Below are 18,610 nucleotides of genomic sequence, written 5' to 3'. Positions count from 1 at the left end.
GTGGTGCGTGTCTCCGAGTATATAAGGCCGTAGCCAATCGTTCGTTTCATCATTCAATCGCACTGCTGATTAAGGACACTTTTCAGGTAAGTTAATCAATTCGTCATGATCTTCTTTTGCCTATCATTAGCAGTAAGTCTATGTACTACTTTTTTAGCTCGAGCTGTAAGTGATGACGCAATTTCTAATTTAAGTTAGATTGTCATCCATGTTCGCATATATGCGGAAGCTTGAATGAGTATCTGACGCTTGTAACGCAACACCTTGGGTTTTGTTAACTATGGTACCAGGTAGCTCATTACTATTTAAACATCGCTGTACGAATTTACTTTATTGTTTTTTAATTTACCTTAGGGTGGAAGTCCTTATGTAAACGACTGTGAATCCTGCGGCGTGATATCTGCTGGATGTAAGGTATGAATGGATATGTTTCCTTTGCTATATTTTTAGCTCCCAATTTCACTCCCGTAATAAGCTATTTCAGGCTCAACGGGAAATGTGTGATGGTTTCCTATGTAAAATAAATAATCTATTAATATTTAAATTAAAAATGCAATTACTGCGGTACATGAATGGGAAACCAATTTTTTTTTCTCCAGTACGTTGACATTGAAATTTCAGCTGCGAGTAGAGTTTCTTAACTACCAGATGCAACTAAGGTTGACAACCTTTTCTTTGTTTCTGTTGAAAGATAGGACAAGTTTCTACATTTTTACTTGTTGCAATATCATGTAGCATTTCGAAAATCCGATTGTTTACTTACATTTGACTTCTTGTCCTTCAGATGGACTTAGGATGAAGGGGGTCACTTGTCTGAGACTAGGGCTCGGCCCCGATCGTCTTTAATCGGTGCAAACCGCGGTTTTTCATTTAAAAATCGTCAAACCGTCGGTTCGGTTTGGCCATTTTTGACTGCGGTTTGGTTTTCGGTTTGCAACTGGGCAAAACCGGTTTGAACCGCCATTAAATATTTTTCTTTGAAATTTTGCTGAAATTCCAAATCAAGTAATTATCACTAATTTTTGTAAGCGTAATGGCGGTCAGCAACTTGTTATGAGTCAAATTTCCGATCACACTTGAAGGCATCGCGATCGAAAATTGGTCGATCTTCCCGCCATCTAGCGACAAAATCTGTTACTAATTTTTTGTTCAATGCAAACCGTAAATCGGCGGTGCAAACCGTAAAACCGCGTTGCAAACTGCGGGTACAAACCGTCAAACCGCGGTGCAATCTGTTTGAAAAAAACGGCAAACCGAACCGCACCGGTTTGTCCTTTAAAAAAAAAAAACCGCGCGGGTCGGCCAAAATCGTGCCCGATCGTCGCGGGGCCGAGCCCTATCTGAGACGCAGTTCAACAGTCGGGGAGCATTTCACCATCTTTCGCCGCCAGTGGCCGGTGTATATAAAGCCAGAGATGGTTTCTTCGGTAACCAGTGCAATTCCTTCTCTTGCATCCCACTGAACACCTCACAAAACAAAGGAAACATGGCAAACATCTCCGTGCCTGTAAGTCAACAAATTTTACATTTTAAGTACTAGAAATTTAATTTTAATTCGATCAATGAAATTCTCCAATTTTTAAATCCATGATAGCGACTTGCCCTTGTACTGGTTATGCTTTGCATCCTGTCCTTCTATTCGGCGTATGCCTGTGATTGTGACTATCACAGCGGAGGTTGCGTTATTAGCCAACCTGCTCCGCCGGGATCTGCTTGCCGCTGTTCTTACAAGGGATTCTTCACTTGCCGTGGCAGTAACACTGGATGCCGTGATGCATCATCGCAATACTGCAAAAATCCCGACACCTCCATTCAATCATGCTTTCTCGGTGGCGGCGATTGTGGTGGTTATTAGTTTTCACATGCATGCATGCCGTTACACTTCACCTGCATTTTTTGTATGCCTCGACCAAATCAAGACATACGCTAATATTTGTAATCCAACTGTCGAGCTGACGGATAATAAACGTAGACATATAAGCGCAGCAAATGTTTAAGTGCTTGATTACGCAAACGGAATGGTATATACCTCCACATTCTGCATACTTCAGGAACTTAGGCTCACGAGGTTGACATTAGCATTTTAATCAGTAGATATATCGTCATGTTTTATGCATTCTGCTTTCCGCTATTGCAACAGTCAGTGAATTGCCATTTATCTAGAAGAACACAAGAAATAGTCACAAATGGGGATGTAAACAGTACAAAGGAATGTTTAAGTTTTAGACTTTTCATGACTTATCTGAAATTTGCATACCAATGGTACTTGTAACAGAAGCAGCTTGGTTTTTCATTCATCCATCCATTAGATGCTTAAGGATTAAATCAATTAGCTAAACACTGTTGTCGTCATAGCTACACAGCTGTACACTATGTAAGGATTTAGTAGGTAGGCCGCAGTAACATACCGAGGAACATTAACAACTTCTTCTTTCTTCAAAGTAATTTCTTTGCAACTTTATGGTAAGCTTACAATTTGTTTTGCTGGTCTTTTACCTAGAATTAATCTCAGCTATTATAAAAAGTTTTCAGTATGGAAACCAAAGGGGTACTTACAATGTCCTGAATAAATAACCTTGCTGCCTTTGTCAATACGATTGCTGTAAGGACATCTCACAATGCAAAGACTGCTTGCAAAATGTTGCAATTTAATAATATATAATAATAATAATATTAAATAATAATAATGGGAAATTGTGAAGGTTTCCTATGTAAAATAAATAAAATGGTTTAAATGACCAAAGTTGCTGAGCTATTAATATTTAAATTAAAAATGCAATTACTGCGGTACATGAATGGGAAACCAATTTTTTTTCTCCAGTACGTTGACATTGAAATTTTAGTTGCGAGTAGAGTTTCTTAACTACCAGATGCAACTAAGGTTGACAACCTTTTCTTTGTTTCTGTTGAAAGATAGGACAAGTTTCTACATTTTTACTTGTTGCAATATCATGTAGCATTTCGAAAATCCGATTGTTTACTTACATTTGACTTCTTGTCCTTCAGATGGACTTAGGATGAAGGGGTCACTTGTCTGAGACTAGGGCTCGGCCCCGATCGTCTTTAATCGGTGCAAACCGCGGTTTTTCATTTAAAAATCGTCAAACCGTCGGTTCGGTTTGGCCATTTTTGACTGCGGTTTGGTTTTCGGTTTGCAACTGGGCAAAACCGGTTTGAACCGCCATTAAATATTTTTCTTTGAAATTTTGCTGAAATTCCAAATCAAGTAATTATCACTAATTTTTGTAAGCGTAATGGCGGTCAGCAACTTGTTATGAGTCAAATTTCCGATCACACTTGAAGGCATCGCGATCGAAAATTGGTCGATCTTCCCGCCATCTAGCGACAAAATCTGTTACTAATTTTTTGTTCAATGCAAACCGTAAATCGGCGGTGCAAACCGTAAAACCGCGTTGCAAACTGCGGGTACAAACCGTCAAACCGCGGTGCAATCTGTTTGAAAAAAACGGCAAACCGAACCGCACCGGTTTGTCCTTTAAAAAAAAAAAAACCGCGCGGGTCGGCCAAAATCGTGCCCGATCGTCGCGGGGCCGAGCCCTATCTGAGACGCAGTTCAACAGTCGGGGAGCATTTCACCATCTTTCGCCGCCAGTGGCCGGTGTATATAAAGCCAGAGATGGTTTCTTCGGTAACCAGTGCAATTCCTTCTCTTGCATCCCACTGAACACCTCACAAAACAAAGGAAACATGGCAAACATCTCCATGCCTGTAAGTCAACAAATTTTACATTTTAAGTACTAGAAATTTAATTTTAATTCGATCAATGAAATTCTCCAATTTTTAAATCCATGATAGCGACTTGCCCTTGTACTGGTTATGCTTTGCATCCTGTCCTTCTATTCGGCGTATGCCTGTGATTGTGACTATCACAGCGGAGGTTGCGTTATTAGCCAACCTGCTCCGCCGGGATCTGCTTGCCGCTGTTCTTACAAGGGATTCTTCACTTGCCGTGGCAGTAACACTGGATGCCGTGATGCATCATCGCAATACTGCAAAAATCCCGACACCTCCATTCAATCATGCTTTCTCGGTGGCGGCGATTGTGGTGGTTATTAGTTTTCACATGCATGCATGCCGTTACACTTCACCTGCATTTTTTGTATGCCTCGACCAAATCAAGACATACGCTAATATTTGTAATCCAACTGTCGAGCTGACGGATAATAAACGTAGACATATAAGCGCAGCAAATGTTTAAGTGCTTGATTACGCAAACGGAATGGTATATACCTCCACATTCTGCATACTTCAGGAACTTAGGCTCACGAGGTTGACATTAGCATTTTAATCAGTAGATATATCGTCATGTTTTATGCATTCTGCTTTCCGCTATTGCAACAGTCAGTGAATTGCCATTTATCTAGAAGAACACAAGAAATAGTCACAAATGGGGATGTAAACAGTACAAAGGAATGTTTAAGTTTTAGACTTTTCATGACTTATCGGAAATTTGCATACCAATGGTACTTGTAACAGAAGCAGCTTGGTTTTTCATTCATCCATCCATTAGATGCTTAAGGATTAAATCAATTAGCTAAACACTGTTCTCGTCATAGCACACAGCTGTACACTATGTAAGGATTTAGTAGGTAGGCCGCAGTAACATGCCGAGGAACATTAACAACTTCTTCTTTCTTCAAAGTAATTTCTTTGCAACTTTATGGTAAGCTTTCAATTTGTTTTGCTGGTCTTTTACCTAGAATTAATCTCAGCTATTATAAAAAGTTTTCAGTATGGAAACCAAAGGGGTACTTACAATGTCCTGAATAAATAACCTTGCTGCCTTTGTCAATACGATTGCTGTAAGGACATCTCACAATGCAAAGACTGCTTGCAAAATGTTGCAATTTAATAATATATAATAATAATAATATTAAATAATAATAATGGGAAATTGTGAAGGTTTCCTATGTAAAATAAATAAAATGGTTTAAATGACCAAAGTTGCTGAGCTATTAATATTTAAATTAAAAATGCAATTACTGCGGTACATGAATGGGAAACCAATTTTTTTTCTCCAGTACGTTGACATTGAAATTTTAGTTGCGAGTAGAGTTTCTTAACTACCAGATGCAACTAAGGTTGACAACCTTTTCTTTGTTTCTGTTGAAAGATAGGACAAGTTTCTACATTTTTACTTGTTGCAATATCATGTAGCATTTCGAAAATCCGATTGTTTACTTACATTTGACTTCTTGTCCTTCAGATGGACTTAGGATGAAGGGGGTCACTTGTCTGAGACTAGGGCTCGGCCCCGATCGTCTTTAATCGGTGCAAACCGCGGTTTTTCATTTAAAAATCGTCAAACCGTCGGTTCGGTTTGGCCATTTTTGACTGCGGTTTGGTTTTCGGTTTGCAACTGGGCAAAACCGGTTTGAACCGCCATTAAATATTTTTCTTTGAAATTTTGCTGAAATTCCAAATCAAGTAATTATCACTAATTTTTGTAAGCGTAATGGCGGTCAGCAACTTGTTATGAGTCAAATTTCCGATCACACTTGAAGGCATCGCGATCGAAAATTGGTCGATCTTCCCGCCATCTAGCGACAAAATCTGTTACTAATTTTTTGTTCAATGCAAACCGTAAATCGGCGGTGCAAACCGTAAAACCGCGTTGCAAACTGCGGGTACAAACCGTCAAACCGCGGTGCAATCTGTTTGAAAAAAACGGCAAACCGAACCGCACCGGTTTGTCCTTTAAAAAAAAAACCGCGCGGGTCGGCCAAAATCGTGCCCGATCGTCGCGGGGCCGAGCCCTATCTGAGACGCAGTTCAACAGTCGGGGAGCATTTCACCATCTTTCGCCGCCAGTGGCCGGTGTATATAAAGCCAGAGATGGTTTCTTCGGTAACCAGTGCAATTCCTTCTCTTGCATCCCACTGAACACCTCACAAAACAAAGGAAACATGGCAAACATCTCCGTGCCTGTAAGTCAACAAATTTTACATTTTAAGTACTAGAAATTTAATTTTAATTCGATCAATGAAATTCTCCAATTTTTAAATCCATGATAGCGACTTGCCCTTGTACTGGTTATGCTTTGCATCCTGTCCTTCTATTCGGCGTATGCCTGTGATTGTGACTATCACAGCGGAGGTTGCGTTATTAGCCAACCTGCTCCGCCGGGATCTGCTTGCCGCTGTTCTTACAAGGGATTCTTCACTTGCCGTGGCAGTAACACTGGATGCCGTGATGCATCATCGCAATACTGCAAAAATCCCGACACCTCCATTCAATCATGCTTTCTCGGTGGCGGCGATTGTGGTGGTTATTAGTTTTCACATGCATGCATGCCGTTACACTTCACCTGCATTTTTTGTATGCCTCGACCAAATCAAGACATACGCTAATATTTGTAATCCAACTGTCGAGCTGACGGATAATAAACGTAGACATATAAGCGCAGCAAATGTTTAAGTGCTTGATTACGCAAACGGAATGGTATATACCTCCACATTCTGCATACTTCAGGAACTTAGGCTCACGAGGTTGACATTAGCATTTTAATCAGTAGATATATCGTCATGTTTTATGCATTCTGCTTTCCGCTATTGCAACAGTCAGTGAATTGCCATTTATCTAGAAGAACACAAGAAATAGTCACAAATGGGGATGTAAACAGTACAAAGGAATGTTTAAGTTTTAGACTTTTCATGACTTATCGGAAATTTGCATACCAATGGTACTTGTAACAGAAGCAGCTTGGTTTTTCATTCATCCATCCATTAGATGCTTAAGGATTAAATCAATTAGCTAAACACTGTTGTCGTCATAGCTACACAGCTGTACACTATGTAAGGATTTAGTAGGTAGGCCGCAGTAACATGCCGAGGAACATTAACAACTTCTTCTTTCTTCAAAGTAATTTCTTTGCAACTTTATGGTAAGCTTTCAATTTGTTTTGCTGGTCTTTTACCTAGAATTAATCTCAGCTATTATAAAAAGTTTTCAGTATGGAAACCAAAGGGGTACTTACAATGTCCTGAATAAATAACCTTGCTGCCTTTGTCAATACGATTGCTGTAAGGACATCTCACAATGCAAAGACTGCTTGCAAAATGTTGCAATTTAATAATATATAATAATAATAATATTAAATAATAATAATGGGAAATTGTGAAGGTTTCCTATGTAAAATAAATAAAATGGTTTAAATGACCAAAGTTGCTGAGCTATTAATATTTAAATTAAAAATGCAATTACTGCGGTACATGAATGGGAAACCAATTTTTTTTTCTCCAGTATGTTGACATTCAAATTTGCACCTACAAGTAGAGTTTCTTAACTACTAGATGCAACTGAGGTTGGTAACCTTTTCTTTGTTTCTGTTGAAAGATAGGACACGTGTCTACATTTCAACTTGTTGAAATATCATGTAGCATTTCGAAAATCCGATTGTTTACTTACATTTGACTTCTTGTCCTTCAGATGGACTTAGGATGAAGTGGGTCACTTGTCTGAGACGCAGTTCAACAGTCGGGGAGCCTTTCACCATCTTTCGCCGCCAGTGGCCGGTGTATATAAAGCCAAAGATGGTTTCTTCGGTATCCAATGCAATTCCTTCTCTTTCATCCCACTGAACACCTCACAAAACAAAGGAAACATGGCACATCTCCATGCCTGTAAGTCAACAAATTTTACATTTTTAGTACTAGAAATTTAATTTTAATTCGATCAATGAAATTCTCCAATTTTTAAATCCATGATAGCGACTTGCCCTTGTACTGGTTATGCTTTGCATCCTGTCCTTCTATTCAGCGCATGCCTGTGATTGTGACTATCACAGTGGAGGTTGCGTTATTAGCAAACCTGCTCCGTCGGGATCTGCTTGCCGATGTTCTTACAAGGGATTCTTCACTTGCAGTGGCAGTAACACTGGATGCCGTGATACATCATCGCAATACTGCAAAAATCCCGACAACTCCATTCAATCATGCTTTCTCGGTGGCGGCGATTGTGGTGGTTATTAGTTTTCACATGCATGCATGCCGTTACACTTCACCTGCATTTTTAGTATGCCTCGACCAAGTCAAGATATACGCTAGTATTTGTAATCCCAAACTGTCGAGCTGACGGATAATAAACGTAGACATTTAAGCGCAGCAAATTTTTATGTGCGTGATTACGCAAACGGAATGGTAAATACCTCCACATTCTGCATACTTCAGGAGCTTAGGCTCACGAGGTTGACATTAGCATTTTAATCAGTTGATATATCCGTCATGTTTTATGCATTCTGCTTGCCGCTATTGCAACAGTCAATGAATTGCCATTTATCTAGAAGAACACAAGAAATAGTCACAAATGGGGATGTAAACAGTACAAAGGAATGTTAAGTTTTAGACTTTTCATGTCGTAGCTGAAATTTGCATACTAAACGTACTTGTATCAGCAGCAGCTACAGTTTACTTATTGGTTTTTCATCCATCTATTAGACTTCCCGGTGGCTGGTAAGGGACGGTGATGGAACAAATCAGATAAATTGTGGACAGCATCCAGTTGCCGGTTGTTATGCACGGAATTCCAGTATGTACGTACGTTCAGGTATGCTTTGATGTTTGTGATGGAATTTACGATTTTCAGGTGTCGTTCCAGTCTTAAGTTCTCGATTGTTTCCTGCGAAAATATTTAAGAGAAATTACAACGAGCTTTCTAGTACGAGAAGAATGCACTAACATTTAATACGTTGCTGTTTGGAATTTTGGTTTAAAATATTTTTTAAATGCTATCGGTTTTTGTCCCCATACCACGACGGAACGTTAGAAAAAGTCTGTCCAGACGATCGTGAATGCGAACACAGACATAGGCGATCATTCGGATCGCTGCTATCGATGGAATACCAAGCCGTTGTAATGAATCATTCCTTTTGATATCTGGAGAGAGGGTCGGTGAATTTTTATGACATAAAAAAAAACCAGTCCAGCCTGAAATTAAAAAATAAAAAATGTCGAAAACAGAATTAAAAACAAAAGATGCATTATCTGTGCAACTCACCGAAATGCTAAACCGACAAAGTAGGGACGAGCAGGTTTTAAGAAATCAGAGTAGTGGGTGGAATTATTGACGAGTTTCCTGTAAACCGTTGGCAGTATAAATTTCCAATGACAAAACGCAATTGGAAAACAAACTGTTTGCGACCTCTGTGCCACTTGGATCAACATACACTGTGCTGCGCAATTGACACTCAAGTACTTGCAAACATCAAAAAGAATGAATCGTGTTGGCATTTTTGCTACGTTGTTGTTATTGCTATCGACCAGCATCGAGGCCAATCGAAGAGTGACGGTAAGCTTTGTTGAATCCCGAACAAAATCGGGATTTTAGATATTCCTTTACCACAAATTACAATTTAAAATTTTTTTACCTGTCTGAAATAGGTCATTAGAATGACCACTGAAACGACGACATCGACGACGACGATATCGACAAATACGGTATGCTTCACGTTAAAGACTGAAGGAGGCGTGCCCATCACCCCGTGTCGTCGCCGCCGACAACACTGGATCGAAGAGCCCCTTTTCTTAGCTCCGCAAGATCGCATCGACGAAGACCTATCGCAATTCATCATCGAACCAAAAGAAACATTCCAGTATTTATTTATTTATTAAGTAAATCTTAAAAATGGGATATACCTTTACTTTTCCTCGATCTAGGGTAGAGCCAACTCTACTTCCGCCTGCAGGATTCAGCAATTACGGCTATACAGAATTAAATCCAGGTGATTACGGGTCACCAGACTCGCTGATCAAACATTCCGTACAGTCTTCGCTGTTTGTGCCCGTCAATATTGAACACCAGAGGCTTTACTTAGGCCCGTCTTTGTTGCTCCGCCGGATATGGGCCTACCTGGCCAACGACCTGTACCGCAAGGATGACACAAAACGGACAGTGACGTTTACAAGAACAAAAATAGCAACGGAAAGCGAAATGTCTACCAAGACCAACACTATCGGCATCTCGGGTTGCACGCCCAGCCCGCTTCCGTACGACCTGTGTCCGTGAATTCCCGTCTTCCTTCCAGCAGTTCGTCGCTCGTGCAAAATTGGCATGAACTGTCAGCAAACTCGTTAACGTATTGACCTTTTGTTTGATATCTGAATGTCCTCCTGTTGAAAATAGAACATTAGTTTATTTTAGACGGCGCCTCGATTTTTGTTTCACGGTGTCGCGCTTTGTCCTTCCTTTCATGGACGCGGAAGACGGAGATAATGGCCACTGTTATCGAGAAAGTGTGTGCGGCCATCAGCTCGAAAACAACTCGACTCGAATTAGCGTAGAGTGTCAAGTGCAAATTGGTGAGAGTCGTCGACACCCGAACGACCGGTTTCTATTAGTTCGGGCATGGCATTGATTGAACGTGGTCGCCAAAGCAGATTGCGCCATTGCCCAAAAGCTGACACCCCCCCTCCCCCCAAAAAAAAAAGACGTTGTCCTTGTAAATAAATGTCTCAGTCAAAAAGCACAACATGTTACACAACACGCGACAGGCCATAAAAGGGCTTTTGAACGGAAGGGCATTCACCTCGAAGGGAAATCATTTTGGAAAAACTGTGCCTAAAGGGACTTCAACTACCAATCAACAGTCGGGCCGTTTTACTTTGAAATATACAGTTTTATCCTCATGTCGGAAAAGAAAAAAGAGATAGCTGAGAGGTTTTGTTAAGTAATCGAACTTTAGCGATCGAGACTTTTAAGGAAAACCGGTTTGATCATTGACATTGGCATTAGACAGAGGACAGCGTTAACATTGCTATTGGGGTTTGACGGAGTTGCGGGTCAAACCCTTTTACAATGCGAATAGTCTACCAATTGGAATAGGGGACAGGTCAGAAGAAAATAGCTCAGAAGAACGGTTGCGAACATGTTTTGCATAAATCAATACACTCTTCTTCATCAACAATCTACGAAAATAAAAAGGCGAGAGCATTATAGAAGAAAAGGCAACAACGACAAAAGAATTCAAAAACTGGATTTGCCTTCGTTAGTGTGACGGGTTACCCTCCGAAATGCTGTACGTGAGTTGAACCACGTTCTCTTCGAAGCTCCACTATCGTGCAAGGTAAAACAAAGAGGAACGCCTCCTTTCCGAAACGGAATATTCACAGTATCGTTGGATGTTGATGCAAATGAAGGCACGGACTGAAAACATTTCTTTCTAAATCAAGAATGTCTCTCAAAGGTGGTTCGTACCAGCCACGTGTGGTACGTTGACCAGCGTGAACTGCAGTTGCTAGCAGATTTTTACTTCCGCAAATGGAACTCACGATTTAAATGCAAACTGCGCTTCGACTCTATCAAATTAGGATAGCGAAATATGGGAGTTGATGCTTCGTGACACGAAAAATTAATTTAAAGAAATGTTCATGGTACTCGATTTTTCGTTGAGTGAAATCTGGAACGCACGTCAATTACAGCGATTTTTCTTTGAGTTTGTTGTGTGTCTTTCCGCTAGCCAGACGACAGCATGTCAATGAAGAACTACCGCAAAGGAGGTTGCTCAATATAAACCTGCTTTTCGGTCAAATGTTCTTTGTCCTTACATGGTAGGACATTTTATTTTTATTCGTTTTAATTTGACGAGTTGAATTTTAAAAACAACAACAAAAAAACGTAATGCTGATTAGGATGTTGTCTACCTGCATAATTATTTAGATCGGCTTGACAAAATATCCCTCTGATTTGGCCTGATAAACAATCGTCTCGACTAGCCGCCCAACTTCGATATGCGATCGGACAATTGAATGAGATAATAAAAAAGAGCGATGTACCCTGTAACCGATCGCAATGAATTCGCCTGACCTATTTGGCATTGCCAATCTGATTTGTCGAAGAGATTTGCATGTTAAATTTCACTGAAGAATGAAACGTGAATTGGAGCGAAGAGTACGTATCATTGAAATGACCGTATTCGTTTCGTCTGTTTTACGCAGTCACCATAGAAGGTCTTGAGGTATTCTACGGCGTGCAACGTAATGAATGTTGAAGAAAAATCAATAACCTGTTTGCGCAAATAGAACAGACACCGTGAGAATGATGGGCTCGCGTGAGGTAGTAACGATTGTTGTAACGAAAGCAAAGGACCACATACAGTAGTCAAAACAAGTAGGCAGCATGTGGGCTATTTATTAAATTTTCAGCACATCCATTGATTTCTTTTTATTCAGGTTTGAATATTTCCAACTGCACTGCCCTTTTTCCTAGGTCTCATATCAATTCAACGAATTAACAGCTTAAAGAAGAAAAATAACGAGTTGAAAAGGTGACGACGGAAAGAATAGATACTTTGCTTAATGAAGTCGAATAGCTCGGCAATTTCCTACGCAATGCAACCCAAACAAAGTCATTCACCTACTAAAATATTCTTCGAACGGGTTCTGCCCTTAATTGCAATACTTTCGAAGCTCATGTATCTATCGACCTGGACCTGCCTTATGGAGCTACTAGTAATTTCCTTTGGCCAGCAACTCAAATATGCAGAGGAACAAAGAATATGCTAATTTCGAAATGTTTGATTCCATACCAGAGAGTTGCACGTCAAAGGACAAAAGTTCCATACAAAAATGAGACTCGAAACGAATTGGGGCGACATTGCGAAATATTGCTGCAGAAGTTATGCATACAGGGCAACTGTCGCGCCAGGAATTTGCATTACGGAACTCACCCTGAATAACTTGGCGGTTGATTTCCCGACATGGCTATTCCGCAATTCTTGATAATAAAAAAAATTCTCAATCTCATCATGTCAACTTCGTGTCACGGGACTTGGAATCAAACATAAACGAAAACGATTTTTTATCTTGCCGAAACTACGCCACTAACCACATATTTTACGTAGAGTTTGAAAAATAGTACTGACCTGATCAATAAATGCTGATGTAACTGGTCTCCAAATCAACAGGCCGATGAATCAAACGATGGTCGCTACGTTGCAGATGAAAACTATTTGTTCGTGGTGACAGGACATCCTTCGATTTGGCAAATCTTAGCATCAAACCAACAGTCGGCCACAGATTTCAATTCATCCGACCAGTATTATCACGTTGAAACTAAACGAAAAACAGAAAAAAAAACAATCATTTTCTTTTAAAAAAAGGAACAAACCAAAATGTGGTACCTTTGTCTGTTGATAGGTCAAAGTTTGAAACCAACTGCAACCGCCATATTTAACAATTAGTCATACCCCGAATGGTGATTGCAATGTGAATGAGTTCTGCATCTGCCGTTCAGTTAATTCATTTCACTTTTACCATATTTGGATAATGCCCACCAGTTTGATCCTTTACTTTCTTACACTATTCCAACAAATTACGCTGAAAAAGCTATCCATTTCATCCTACACAACAATTGAAACAAGACTGAAATGTCGACAAAGACGATCATGGCCGTGCACACCCCGCCTGCACCCCGACGACTGTGTCCTTGAAAGCATCCTTCGTTTGACAATGTTTGCCATGTCATGTAATGGCACTTCAGTTTTTGCGATATTTTCGTTTTATTTTCCTTTTTCACAGAAAACTGTCATTAAAATATGAAATTATTATCAAACGTTTGGACTTGAAAAAACAATTGCCGTTTTAAATAGAACAAAAAATAATTGGCTAAAAAAAGGCAACCTCGCTCGTTTTCCTGCTCTTTCGCGCTGGAAAGAGAGAAGCACGTCAGCGGCGTTTGCTTTGTCCACACTAATTCCAGTCTAGGTTACAATTTCGGCTAGAGAAGTTCCTTACAAATGGCAAACTCGTTTTAATAAATCATTTTCATGATTAACAATACCTACTGAACTAAAAACAATTGTCCATTGTAATGTCTATCTCTCATTACTTATTAACACACTGATACGCTTACGAGAAAACCAAAGGACGACGAGTAGCACAGATTCTTCGTATGCACCATGGCAGGAAAACTAATCTGATTCTGTCACTTAGCCTATTCTCTCTCGTTGGAAGTATTCCTGTTTTCTCACGGTGGATGACTGATACGACAAACATGGACAACAGCCCAAGAATGGAACGAGTTGCTCAACAATTGGGAGGCTCCTTTACCATTTCAGGTAAACGAAAAACGTTAGCTTTTACGTAGAGCCAGGCACGTGTAACTGTTAGCAATGTTTTTCACAGCACAGGAGAACGACACGAGTACTAAGAATGTTGAGATTTGCCATGCACTTTAGGAGCTACGAATTTCGCACTGGGCTTCTTGGACAGAAATTTCATCGATACAATGGCGTATTTCCTCTCTTTTCAGATTCAAAACAAAGATACAGCCTTCATTTGCATGAACCATTTTTTTGTTTGGTTACAGGTATCGTAATGTCGATGCAAAATGACAAAGTTCAATTACAGAATTCTACGATAAGACATCGTGACAATTGACAGACGAATTCCAAACCGCCATCGCCTCCAGTTGTTTTCGGGAATTACCCTAGGAAAGCCAATGACGTGTTGAATTCGCATGTGCAACTTAGTGCTAGATATGGTAGTTGTCGTAACTGAAATACCTAGAAGGAAACCAGTTTACGTGCAGGTAAACGGACAATGCCCCGTGGATGTCATGGCACCACGAGCAGTTTTATAATTCATTCAAAGGGCAGGTTTGGAAAAAAAGGGAGCAGGCATTCGCGTTACGTACAAAGGTTATATAAACTCCAGCGTGAAGACGCCCCTTCCAACAGATTGACTGCGACCTTTGTACCATCCGGAGCTGTTAACCATCATAGTGGAGAAAATTGAATTTGGCTAAACATTTAGAAAAAAAAACCCAAAAATGCGGCAAACAAAGTCTATTTGCTTTTACTGGACGCTTGTTTTATTGCTGGCATTCTCTGTACTTATCAGGGGCGACAAACATACGGTAAATTTCGTTTCTAATCCTTAATTTCGTGTTAATTTCACATTGGGGATATATGTGATTTGAATTTTGGGATAAACAGGTGGTAAAAGTAAGTACGACGAGAGAGACAACCACGTACACGAAGTCGACAAGTACGGTCTGCTTAACGCTGCTCTCAGAGGGAGGCGTAGGCCCTACGCCATGTCGTCGACGTCGACAGTTTTGGATCGAAGAGCCAATGTTTTTCGAACCGTACCTTCAATTCGACGGCTATTGTTCGCAATTCGTCATCCAACCGACCAACGTTTTCCAGTAAGCCATTAGGATATTTGAATATGCCCTTGTATCGTTTGCATTTCCGTCATTTTTTGCCAATAGGCTGGAAACGACTGCAGCGCCATCACTGGATTTCAGAAATGATCCATTTCCCGGAAACGACGATGAGTACGAATCGTCCGCTGAATTCCACTTGCCTTACTTGCCCCAGTCATCTTTATGGATGTCCAGCACCGATTTTAGACCTAAAATCTACTTCAAGCATGGAGACGCATTTTCTATGGGTGGGTACAGAAGAGGAGGAAACCGCAAAACGAGTAAGAAGACAACAATCACGTTCACCAGAACGAAATTAATAACAGAAACGGAAATGTCTACAAAGACCCACACGCTCGGGATATCTGGTTGCACGCCCAAGCCTCTGTATTACGACATCTGTCCGTAACGATGTTCTTGTTAACTGTTACCTTACAATGTCCAACGTAAATTATGAAATTATTTATCCGCTTTTGTTTATACAATGACTTGTCATTCGCTTTCAATGCGAAAAAAAATACATTGTCTATTTCTTTCTCCGCAATTTGAATACGTTATGCAAATCAACTGTCAACATCGCTCGACAGGCAGAAGAGCTTTATGACGAAACAATACAGTCTGTTTCCGTTTTCATTCTTTTGATACGATTCGGTTGATGGTGACAGTTGTATGCCTTAAGATTCATCCTGTTACCACACTGATAACGTGCACGATATACCTAGCGGTTTGTCAAGACTAGCACGTAAAGGGATACGCCTTGACACGATAAACATACCGATCGTTAAAGAGTGACATACAACCGTTAACTCACGTACCTGTCATTTGATTGGAGCGAAGAGTTGAGTCGAGAAGAATATTTCTGTTTTCGCAATTTGTTTTCCAAAGTGCAAATGAAATGTCGGCAGGTAACGTCACGGCGTCTCTCACGAACGTTTCAAACTGTGAATACGAAATAACACTTGATTAGTGGAGCCGTGCTTGACGGCAATTTTATCTGATGTTTAAATCAGAGCATTCAACTTCTCCAAAGGTCAACCCCCGACAAGATTGACGCACTGGGCAGACGGGCCGCAAATGGAATCACCTTGTAGGTCTTTCGCAACATATCACTCGTGATGTGCTCTGATGATTTAACGCGCAGAAAAATAGGAAAACCGGAAAAAAAAACGAAACGCAAATCAGAAACAAGAGATTCGAGAGAAAGAAACGTTTTGATGAAATACATCTGCTTACCTGTGCGTTCAAAGGGGCTCGACGCATTTCTATAAAACTGAACGCTAAGGTGTCATTGCAAGAACAGACTGCCAACAGCTTCCTGCCCGTGCGGATCTCCGGGAGCAGCCCACAACTTCAACGATGAGAAGCCACGTCTTGTTCACTGTTTCATTGCTGCTCTTATTCGCGGCCACGACAAGTGGCCAACGAAGGCGCAAACCCCTGGTAAGCCTATTGATGAAACAATGTTTCAAAAATTAAAGTTGGACATATTTTTGCATAATTACAGGTAACAAAAACGAAAACATCGATTAGAACAATTACTGAAACGACGGTAAAGACGAAATCAACGTATTGCGCGTCGTTCATCACGTCCGAATCGGAGATACTCACAACATGTCGTCGACGTCGGCAGTACTGGATCGATGTTCCAGTTTACTTGGCCATGGACGAACATTTCGACCAGCACTTATCGCAATACTTTAGCCAGCCATCTGAAACGCTCCCGTAAATGCTTAAATGCATCGCACGTTTACCACTGATAATTAAGTGCCTTTTGAAAATCAACAGAGTGGAAACGACCATTCCAGCAGAAGGATATCCGTACTCAGGATCAACGATGGATCTGTTCCGTTCTTCGGCTCCCATCAGTTCGATGGCGTCTTATTCCATCGAGCCATCGATACAAGAAAACGATTTCAAACCGATTTTCTTTGGTGAACTGGATAATTTGGCCAGGCGGATGTTTGGGAGAAGACGACAGACGACGTACGTCACCGATACATTGACGACCACAACAACAAGGACAAGGACAACCACAACGACAGCCACTTTCTTCCTTACAGGATGTGTGCCCAGTCCGTTTTCCTACAATTTTTGCCCGTAATTTGCACGTCACGTTGACACAGGTTTATCGAGCTCACGATGCTATTTATTTCGCACATTGTTGATAAATTGTACACTTGCAAATGAGCGTTTACGACATGTTGCATGAGTTTTTAAACGTTCGTGCAGCAAAACGGGGTTTTACGTGCCACATTTTCGCCTAAATTATTTTTTAAAAAACATTTATTTATTTGTGTAATCCCTTTAACTCATGAAAACGTAGAGTAACTACCTGTAATCCTACAGCATAATACCAATTAGAACCCCTTCTAAACCAATAATACCTCTGCCCCAACCTTATTCAATAGAATGATGATAATTTGTGTAATTCTTAAGTTTCAGGCCCTCTCGTGTGACAATAAATTGAAATTCCAAGTTTACATTCGTATCTTTTCTTGTGAAGACAAACGCTATAACACGCACTGTACAGTTAACTGATCATTTAAGGCAAAGGTTTCGAACCTGATTTGTGTTCACTTTGGTCAGCAGCGTGAACGAGTGCAATCCAGGAGGTACCCCCTCCTGATGCAATAAGCCAAAAGACATTTTGGTAAAAGTGAAAAAACAGGTAATCAAACGGTCACGTTTAACAGCACAACCGTAAAGGTGTAACGCCACATTTTTCAACCATAACGGAAGAATGATATTTAAGGTTTCATGCCAATTCCAAAAGAACATCCCTTCCACTCCTTATTTTTATCAATTCTTTTTGTTTCTAAGCTTAGCTAGGGCGTGGTTACCTGTCATTTTGGTTTTGGGTTGACATCGCCTCAAAAATGGAATGAACACCATAAAAGGGAATGAACACCATAAAAGGGAATGAACACACGAGGCTAACGACCTTGCACGTCGAACGTGTCCAACTGAATGATCAAATTTTTGAGGGGACAAAAATCATGTCCAGCCCATCACATAATGCAATTTTTAAGGGGAATGGTAAGCTATTAGATGTCCCAGCCTTCTAGTCCTTAGCTTTTCCACGCTATATCCTCAGGCGAAATTTCAGACCTTGCTGCACACAAACATGATCAAAACCTAATTAACTCTTTAGTTTAAGAAATAGTGCATAAAGTTTGGTTAGTAGTGAATTTAAGATTTATGTTATGTTTATTATATTATATTTATATTAAGATTTAGAACCCTAATAAAGGAATAAACTTCAGATCATGAATCAGAGTACTGCTCATCAGATGAACTACCTGTGTGTGCACTAACATGACCGTGTGGCCTAATGGATAAGGCGTCGGACTTCTAAGATGAACAGTCATCCGAAAATTGCGGGTTCGAGTCCCGCCACGGTTAATAAATTTTAATGAAATATCAGACCCAAGCACGAATTCTTTGTGTA

At 40.4% G+C, this 18,610-nt stretch overlaps 4 protein-coding genes and 1 non-coding gene across 5 annotated transcripts; all 5 read left to right on the top strand.

Annotated features, from left to right (window-relative positions):
• Positions 1-5,885: 5,885 nt before the first annotated feature.
• Positions 5,886-6,431, top strand: LOC130697880 (uncharacterized). Its single transcript, XM_057520674.1, has 2 exons — positions 5,886-5,948; positions 6,036-6,431. Exons 1-2 carry the CDS (start codon positions 5,928-5,930, stop codon positions 6,294-6,296), a joined length of 282 nt encoding a protein of 93 aa, XP_057376657.1. The 5' UTR covers positions 5,886-5,927; the 3' UTR covers positions 6,297-6,431.
• A 2,758-nt stretch (positions 6,432-9,189) lies between these two features.
• Positions 9,190-10,055, top strand: LOC130698171 (uncharacterized). Its single transcript, XM_057520948.2, has 3 exons — positions 9,190-9,306; positions 9,399-9,610; positions 9,675-10,055. Exons 1-3 carry the CDS (start codon positions 9,232-9,234, stop codon positions 10,021-10,023), a joined length of 636 nt encoding a protein of 211 aa, XP_057376931.1. The 5' UTR covers positions 9,190-9,231; the 3' UTR covers positions 10,024-10,055.
• A 3,952-nt stretch (positions 10,056-14,007) lies between these two features.
• LOC130697874 (uncharacterized) lies at positions 14,008-15,605 on the top strand. Its single transcript, XM_059496813.1, has 3 exons — positions 14,008-14,071; positions 14,937-15,162; positions 15,229-15,605. Exons 1-3 carry the CDS (start codon positions 14,008-14,010, stop codon positions 15,569-15,571), a joined length of 633 nt encoding a protein of 210 aa, XP_059352796.1. The 3' UTR covers positions 15,572-15,605.
• Positions 15,606-16,518: 913 nt separating this feature from the next.
• Positions 16,519-17,278, top strand: LOC130698172 (uncharacterized). Its single transcript, XM_057520950.2, has 3 exons — positions 16,519-16,602; positions 16,667-16,884; positions 16,948-17,278. Exons 1-3 carry the CDS (start codon positions 16,519-16,521, stop codon positions 17,261-17,263), a joined length of 618 nt encoding a protein of 205 aa, XP_057376933.1. The 3' UTR covers positions 17,264-17,278.
• A 1,201-nt stretch (positions 17,279-18,479) lies between these two features.
• Positions 18,480-18,564, top strand: Trnar-ucu (transfer RNA arginine (anticodon UCU)). The gene is given in 2 exon segments: positions 18,480-18,516; positions 18,529-18,564. It is a non-coding gene; the product is annotated as a tRNA-Arg (tRNA).
• The last annotated feature ends 46 nt before the right edge of the window (positions 18,565-18,610 follow it).

This window comes from Daphnia carinata, chromosome 9 (genome assembly GCF_022539665.2).
Source record: "Daphnia carinata strain CSIRO-1 chromosome 9, CSIRO_AGI_Dcar_HiC_V3, whole genome shotgun sequence".
NCBI lineage: Eukaryota > Metazoa > Arthropoda > Branchiopoda > Diplostraca > Daphniidae > Daphnia > Daphnia carinata.
The sequence above is the reverse complement of the archived record's forward strand: the minus strand, read 5'-3'. Positions and strand labels throughout refer to the sequence as shown.